Genomic DNA, 7,994 nt, shown 5'->3' on the forward strand with positions numbered 1-7,994 from the left:
CTGACAGCCCTGGTGCATCTCCATGTGGCCCTCCACGGCCTGGCGAGCCCCCCTCTTGGGCATTGTGAGTAACGCTCTTTCCAATGGCAACTGTCCCCTGATCTGCTGGCCTCACTGCACCTCAGCAATAATAAAACCGATGCAAACATATACTTGACCGAGGCAGCAAATCAGAGATTAGCTCAGCATCCATCAACGGGGGATCAGTAAGAAAAGTTACACACACGGGTACATCCACGCAAGGCACCTGCATGGAGTGGGTCATCCTCATTAACGTGGAAGGAGGTCTGTAAGTCCCTGACCAGTAAAAAAGCAACACTCTTCGAGTGGCCTGTCCGCCTGAGCTGCCTGCAAAGGTTATGCATGGCGCTAGGTATGGACGTATGTCTAGAGAGGGTCACCAACAAGGCCGGCCCGAGTGGCAGGATTCTGGGCCCTTTTTATTTTATTTTAAAAAGCAGTTTTGAAAATTGTTTGAAATTTTCACAACATAATCAAGGGTAACTTTTCTAAATGGGGAAAAAAAAAAAAAGACCACATACTCAGCCAGCAAGTATCACTTAACAAACCCCCGTCTTCTTTCTATGCCCACAATTCTCTTCTCGTGCAGAGACCATGTGACCGAAGAAATAAATCCACAGGCCACCAGTGTTCACCTGCCACCGCCCGGCTGGGGTGTTCCAGGGGCCGGGCTGTGTGTGCCCAGGGCACCCTGCGATCCCCCATGCGGCCCAGGGCCCGGCACAGAGCAGGACAGCAGAGGGAGGGCCAGCGCCTGCGTGACAAGCTCAGGGGAAGAAAGAAACACCCCGAGACACATTACCTTTGTAATCAGGTCCGAGTGCCTAATGATGGCGCGGATGAAGAACCTGTAGTCGGTCACCTCCCCGCCCTCCTTGACCTTGGCAGCGCCCAGGTAAAGGTGCATCTTGTGGTTGGCGCAGGGTACGGCCGTCACGTCGAAATTGCGCATCCGGCTGAGCTCCAGCTGGAAGGCCAGGGCGGGCTCCAGGTGACGGTAAATTCGATCTTCTGCAAACTGCAGGCCGACGGAGAGAGGACGGACAGACAGACAGACAGACACCCAGTTGGACGCTGGACCGTGACCCTGCTTGGTCCACACCGTCCTGCAGATCGCTGGTGTCTGCGGGTTTAGCCCTCGAAATGTATGGTCATTATGTCATAATTGTGAGCAACCCCCTGGGCTCAAGAGGTCTGGGACTTTGCAGAGATCCAGACGACATGCCAGGCTGGCGTGCGGGCAGGAGGCTCCCGGGTGAGCCCAGCTGGTTCCCAGCACCTGCCCGCACAGCCAGGCAGCTCCCTCTCTGGCATAGGACGGGGTATTTCTCAAGAAGTCACTGACCCTTGGTTTCCTTATGGAAATTCGTCCTCAAAAGAAAGCAATGGATAATGCTTGAGACTAGAGCCTGGCCGGCGTGACTCAGTTGTTGAGTCGGCCTGCAGACCGAGGGGTCTCGGGTTCGATTCCGGTCAAGGGCATATGCCTCGGGGGCAGGCTCCTCCCCGGCCTAGGCCTTGGTTGGGGCTGGTACGGGAGGCAACCAATTGATGTTTCTCTCTCACATCGATATTTCTCTCTGTCTTTCTCGCTCTCTTTCACTCTCTCTAAAAATCAAGGATTAAAAAAAAAGAGAGAAAAAAAAATAGGTTGGGAGGACCATCTTTCTGAGTCCACCAGCAAGTCCAAAAATTGTCCCCATGACAGAGGGACACCTGCAGTGAAGTCTGAAGGGCGGGAGGCGCGAGGTCTGAGCTCCACATGGAAATTCGGGGTTCTCCTGGGAAATAACCCAGAGGAAGGGGGGAGTCTGCATGAAAGTTGCCACGTTCTCGAGCACGGGGATATCTTAAGGACTAGGACGGTCTTCCTGAAAATCAAAGATGCCGGGGAGGAGAGAACAGTATCACTGCTTTTGGTCATACCTCATCTCTTGCTCTGAAGGTGAAAAACTTGGGAAATTCTTTCTGCAAAAGAGAAATCCACACAGAAGACCATTAAATCCAGCAGGACGCGTGTCAACACGTGTGTGCTTGTTCTTAACGATGACCCCATCCGCTTCTAGGATGAATCGTTTGGAAAGCCGTCCTCCCTAGCGCTCCATCTCTTCCACCCCAATCTGCAGCATAAACGTCAAGTGAACGGCTCTGGGTCTTGGAGAAGGGACGCAAATGGGGCGCCGAGCGTCGACTGACCTCCTGGGCGATCAGGAACGTGATTCTTCGGAGCCCGTAATCCACAAGGATGTTTTGAGACCATTAAATCCAGCAGGACGCGTGTCAACACTCATGTGCTTGTTCTTAACGATGACCCTATCTCCTTCTAGAATGAATCATTTGGAAAGCCGTCCTCCCTAGCGCTCCATCTCTTCCACCCCAATCTGCAGCATAAACGTCAAGTGAACGGCTCTGGGTCTTGGAGAAGGGAGGAGACGCAAATTGGGCGCCGAGCGTCGACTGACCTCCTGGGCGATCAGGAACGTGATTCTTCGGAGCCCGTAATCCACAAGGATGTTTTTCTGCATTGAAAACCAAACACACAATGGAATGGTATCAGCCACAAAATGGGATCAAGTCCTGATACGTGTTACCACGAGGATCTTCGGAGCCGTAATCCACAAGGATGTTTTTCTGCATTGAAAACCAAACACACAATGGAATGGTATCAGCCACAAAATGGGATCAAGTCCTGATACGTGTTACCACGAGGATTGGCCTTGAAAGCATTATGCTGAGAAAGATGCCAGTCACAAAAGACCTCAGACTATCTGATGCCATTTATATGAAATGTCCAGAACAGGCAAACCAGTAGTCGGACAGTAGATGAGTGGTTGCCTGGGACAGAGGAGGAGGGCACCGGGTTGGAGAAAAATGGGGAGTGACTGCGAAAAGGTAGAGGGTTTTTTGGGGGGGCGAGGGGGTGAAAATATATTATAATAATGTTTACACAACTCTATGAATATATCAGGATGCATTGGTACACTTTAAATGGGAGAATAGTGTGCTATGTGAATTATATTCAATGTTATATTAAAATATACAGACTTTTTAACATGTCATGAAATCTTTCATGACGTTGGCAGGTCGCCAGTTTGATTCCTGGTCAGGACACATGCCCAGGTAGTGGGTTCGTTCCCTGGTTGGGGTGCATGCAGGAAACAACCAATCGATGTTTCTCTCTCTCTTCCCCTCTCTCAAAAATCAATAAAAACATATTTTTAAAAAAACCTACTGATAACGTTCTGTCGCATGCAGGAACAACCAATCGATGTTTCTCTCTCTCTTCCCCTCTCTCAAAAATCAATAAAAACATATTTTTAAAAAAACCTACTGATAACGTTCTGTCGAAAAGAAGAAGAAACAGGCCGGGGGAAATATGCCAATACTTTACAGTGGCTGCCTCTGGACGGTGAGGCCGTGGGCTTTGTTTTAAAACCTACTTTTCTGATTTGTCTGCACCTTAAACATGTTCTATAATTAGTTTGCCCACGGCTGCTCTAGACGGTGAGGCCGTGGGCTTTGTTTTAAAACCTACTTTTCTGATTTGTCTGCACCTTAAACATGTTCTATGATGAACACCGTCAGCTGTTGACTGACCAAGCAAAGGCTAGGTACATCACTGACATTCACGGCATTATCCATGACTCAGCACCAGGCCAGGTCCTCTGGGGGACCTCAAGTCCAGGCCATCAGGATAATATGGGGAACACAACACACACAATCACCACCGAGCCAGGAGGGTCAAGAACTAACAGCCAGACAGAGTAGCTGGCAGATGTGATTATATATGAGCTAAGAATCTTAGCATCCCAGATGGGGAAACTACGGATCAGAGAGGTACAGTAACCTGCCTGAGGCCACCCAGCACCTTCCTGCTGTTTCTCCGACCTACACCTGCCAAGCTGCTCCACATCTGTTTGCAGTTGAGGCCCTTGAGCATACTAAACAGGTGGCCCTCTTGCCAGGGTGAGACTGGCAATGGCCACTGCGTTTATAAAAGCAACCTGCGGTTACCTGCATACACGGATGTCAATGCCAGTGACCATTTCAAAACTGTGACTTTTCTGGGCTATCCCAACACACATTCCACAAAACCCAGAACTATATACTGAATGTGTTTCTGTGCTGAGTGGTGTATAAACCCTGTCATTTCATCATTGCACAGCCTAAGTGTACAGATTCTGTCATTTCATCATTGCAACCCTGGGAGAGAGAAATGCCACCCCCGTGTTATGGGGAAGAAGCCAAGGCTCTGCCTCGTTTGGCCACCGCTGCCCACGGTCACGGCCATGGGGAGTAGCAGAGCTCGGGTGAGAAGCCAGCTCTGTGGCTCTGAAACACTCAGCAGGTCCCGGGCGCACGGGACACCTCCCCAGGACAGCCCGTCCTCCTCCCCCGGGACCCAGAACCAGAGGCACATGCGGGCACCTTGGACTGCACGAAGGTCCGCAAGATCGGCACCAGCTCCTCATCCTCCAGGTGCTCGGCGCACTGGATGGCCACGTTCAGGATGTGGATGGCCTCTTCGCGTAAGTTCTAGGAGGGAACAAGGCAACGGCGTAAAGGACCGGGGCCCTGCCCGCCCCTCCCCCGTTTGCTCCTGCTCAGGCACTTACCTTGCAGTCCTCCTCACAGTACACGGAGGTTTGGGCCTTGCTGAAGAGGGGGGTGTCCCGGGGCACGTTGGCGAAGCAGGAGATGACATCATCGAAGTTCCTGGGGATGCGGGACAGAGAGGGAGGGCTGAGGGGCTGCTCCGCCTCGGCCGTGGGTCAAGCCTGAGTCCTCCCTTCTCCCAGCCACCCCTCTGCGAGCTCATTCTGTTCCTGACCAGGTCCAAGGCATCAGGGCCCGGGTCTTTCCCAAGAGGGAAGAATGAGCCCATGTGATCTGAGATCACGAATAAAAGAAAGGCTGTCTGAACTCTGGGGCGTCAGCTGGGCCCCTCTTTTACCAGCTAGGAGGCCCTCACTATTCACCCCATGTCTCTGAGTCAACTGAGGACAACAGAAGTAATCACTACAGCTCCTAGCACGGTAGTGAAGACACAACATAACCCAAGCATAATGCGTAACACGCAGGAAAGGGTTAAAAAAAAAGGCACTAATTATAGTAGGACTGATCACTGGCATTTACTGTTATTTACATATCAATGATACTTTAAATACAATATTAAAATGTACTATTTCACTTAATTTTTCTGGTGACCCTATGAAGTAGTTCCTTTGCTTATTCCCATTATACAGATGAGAAAACTAAACATTTACTATGTTATTTACATACATAGTAAATACAATATTAAAATGTACTATTTCACTTGATTTTTCTGGTGACCCTATGAAGTAGGTCCTTTGCTTATTCCCATTATACAGATGAGAAAACTAAGGCACAAAAAAAGGTCAAGTAGTTAGCTTCAAGTCTCACAGTTAGGAAGCGCAGAGCCAGAACTCGCACGCAGGCGGGCTGACACGAAAGCCCCCACTCTTGGCTACAATATTGTTAAACTGAGATTATTCATTTGTTGTGCAATATGTCTGGGCCGCCCCCACCCCATGTGTCACATGAACAGAGGGGAGTCAGAGGCAGCTCACTCGGTCCCTCTCCTCGGGGTGCTGGGGAGGCACTCTGGGTACCTGGTGAACTCCTCGAATCTCCTGAAGGCGACCATGGCGCCCATCCGCTGGCACAGGGGGGAGAAGCCGCTGTCCATGTAGAGCTCGGTGCTGTGTCTCAGCAGGTCGGGATTGGTGATGCTCACGGGCACGGCTATCCTGCAGGGGGACGGCCGGTGGGGGTGAGGCCGCTGCTGCGGATCTGGCCCCACGAGCTGCTCCTGCCCTGGAAACTTCGGTGAGCCAGCATCGGAGCGCTCCCCAAAGGGGGCATCCAATTGGAGGTGGAGGGGACTGAGGTCAGCGCCAGGGCTGAGGACTAAGAGCTCAACAAGTGAGTGAATGAATGAATGAATGAATGAATGAAGCACGCATAGGAGTGTAGTCCCAACAGGGTCCCCAGGTAAATCCAAAGTAGTGAACTCAGCCAAACGGGATGAACACTCTCAGCACCAGTTTCTAAGGAAATGTCCCAGGCCCGGAAGCCTGGGGAGGGACAGGCTCAGTTGTAAACACCCCAGGCCTCTGCTCCCCTAACACTGCGTACCGGTTGGGGTGGGAGGAGGGCAGCATGAACTGGAATTCCACCACACAGGTGCCGTCCGGAAGCTGCCGGTGCTGCAGGCTGTTTAACTCGTAGGCGATGTAGCCCCTCCGCACATACACCTAAAGGGACAGAAGCACAGAGGACATTCTCTCAGGGGAGTGCCTTCGAAACCTGAGAAAATTCAGGCTGGAGAAATGACCTCTAAATTATCTCTAAGCAGTAGTTAAGAGCAACTTCGTTCATATTTCAGAATGTTACTTTCTCTGCAAAGGGCTGGATAATAAATATTTTAGGCTGCAGGGGATATATCATCTGTATCACAACTACTAATTCCATGCTGTCACAGACAATATGTAAATGCATGGATATGGCTGTTCCAATAAAACTTTATTTATAAAAACAAGCAGGGGCATTAAAAAAATAAAATAAAATAAAAACAAGCAGGGGGCCGAATGTGGCCCACAGGCTACAGTTGACCAATTCCTGCTCTGGATTAGTCCTGTCCAATATAAATGGAACACAAGCCACGTATGCAATTTTAAACCACTTAAAAAAAAGGTATCAGGTAAATAGAATTTTAATAACTTTATTTCATCCCTAACACCTAAAATATCACTATTTCAACAGGTAATCAATATGAAAAATTATTGGTTGCATCTGGAGTTTGGATTTGGGGAAATTTCCCACTATGCCTGATACAAATGGTTTATGGAGCCTAAAGTGTGCAAACTGTATGATTTATGTTCAACATGTGCTTTCTTTCTGGAAGTTTAGAATGCTGGTGTGTGCTAGCCAGACGGTGCCCCCAGTAAAAGCTTGGATCCTGAGTTTAACTGTGCCCTGCGAGGAGGCGGCAGGAATGGCACACGAGATAGCAGGGGTTGCCAGGAAGGACTCTGGACAAGGGCAGACCTAGTGTGAATCCTCGTTCTGCCACTTCCTTGCTGTGTGACTTCGAGCAAGTTGCTTCACCTCTCTGAGCCTCAGTTTTCTCCTCTGTAAAATGGGAATAGTAACGGTACTGCCTTATCGGTAGAATAAGATCATGCCTGCAAGGTGTGTGGCCCGGAGTCAGGTGCATGGATGCTAGAACTGGCCCGTGCGGTACTGTGCGGTCCTAGGGGCCTCTCCCACTTACCTCCAAGGACGCCATGCAAACCACCTTATTGACGTGATAGAAGAAAGTGGGCAGGACGTCAAATATGGTCGTCTCTGAGAGTATTAATTTCTACAGGAAATGAGAAGGGAAAAGAGAGAAAAGTAAACCTGAATAAATTTTTTTAATATATATTTTTTTATTGATTTCAGAGAAGAAGGGAGAGAAGAGAGAGATAGAAACATCAATGATGAGAGAGAATCATTGATCAGCTGCCTACTGCACGCCTCCAAGCAGGGAGAGAGCTCACAACCCAGGTATGTGCCCTTGACCGGAATTGAACCCAGGACCCTTCAGTCTGCAGGCCAACGCTCAATCCACTGGGCCAAACCGGCCAAGGCAATAAATTTTAACCAACACTCGGATGAGTGGGAGGGGTGGGAGCAAGGGGGAGAAGCCGGTGGTGTTATCGCCAAGCACTGCCAGTGCCCCAGGCCCATAAGATGTGAATGTGGGGCAGCTCTGAGCTGACTGCATGGGGCTCCCAGATGCAGAGGGCCCACCTGGAAGCTTGTAGATGAGCAGAGTAGGGGGCAGGGGAGCCCCGGGAAGACGAAGCCGAGACTCAGCCATGTGAGGCTGGCAGCTTCCCAAGCTCCATCGCCTCCTTCCCGGGCGAGCCCTGCTGCCTGACCTCCCCCCTCCCCTTCCCCTCCCC

At 50.5% G+C, this 7,994-nt stretch overlaps 1 protein-coding gene across 6 annotated transcripts in view; it reads right to left on the reverse strand.

Annotated features, from left to right (window-relative positions):
• ACACB (acetyl-CoA carboxylase beta) overlaps positions 1-7,994 on the reverse strand; it is a 92,897-nt gene that overhangs the window by 20,733 nt on the left and 64,170 nt on the right. For all 6 annotated transcript variants that reach the window (XM_005869676.2, XM_005869673.2, XM_014542439.1 and 3 more), the window contains 8 exons: positions 7,319-7,408; positions 6,181-6,299; positions 5,655-5,792; positions 4,638-4,737; positions 4,450-4,557; positions 2,484-2,540; positions 1,948-1,989; positions 824-1,039 (listed from right to left, as the gene is read on the reverse strand). In XM_005869676.2, coding sequence (XP_005869738.1) covers positions 824-1,039; positions 1,948-1,989; positions 2,484-2,540; positions 4,450-4,557; positions 4,638-4,737; positions 5,655-5,792; positions 6,181-6,299; positions 7,319-7,408 — 870 coding nt within the window. The remainder of the gene's footprint in view (positions 1-823; positions 1,040-1,947; positions 1,990-2,483; positions 2,541-4,449; positions 4,558-4,637; positions 4,738-5,654; positions 5,793-6,180; positions 6,300-7,318; positions 7,409-7,994) is intronic.

This window comes from Myotis brandtii, unplaced genomic scaffold (genome assembly GCF_000412655.1).
Source record: "Myotis brandtii unplaced genomic scaffold, ASM41265v1 scaffold303, whole genome shotgun sequence".
In the NCBI taxonomy this organism is placed as follows: Eukaryota; Metazoa; Chordata; class Mammalia; order Chiroptera; family Vespertilionidae; genus Myotis; species Myotis brandtii.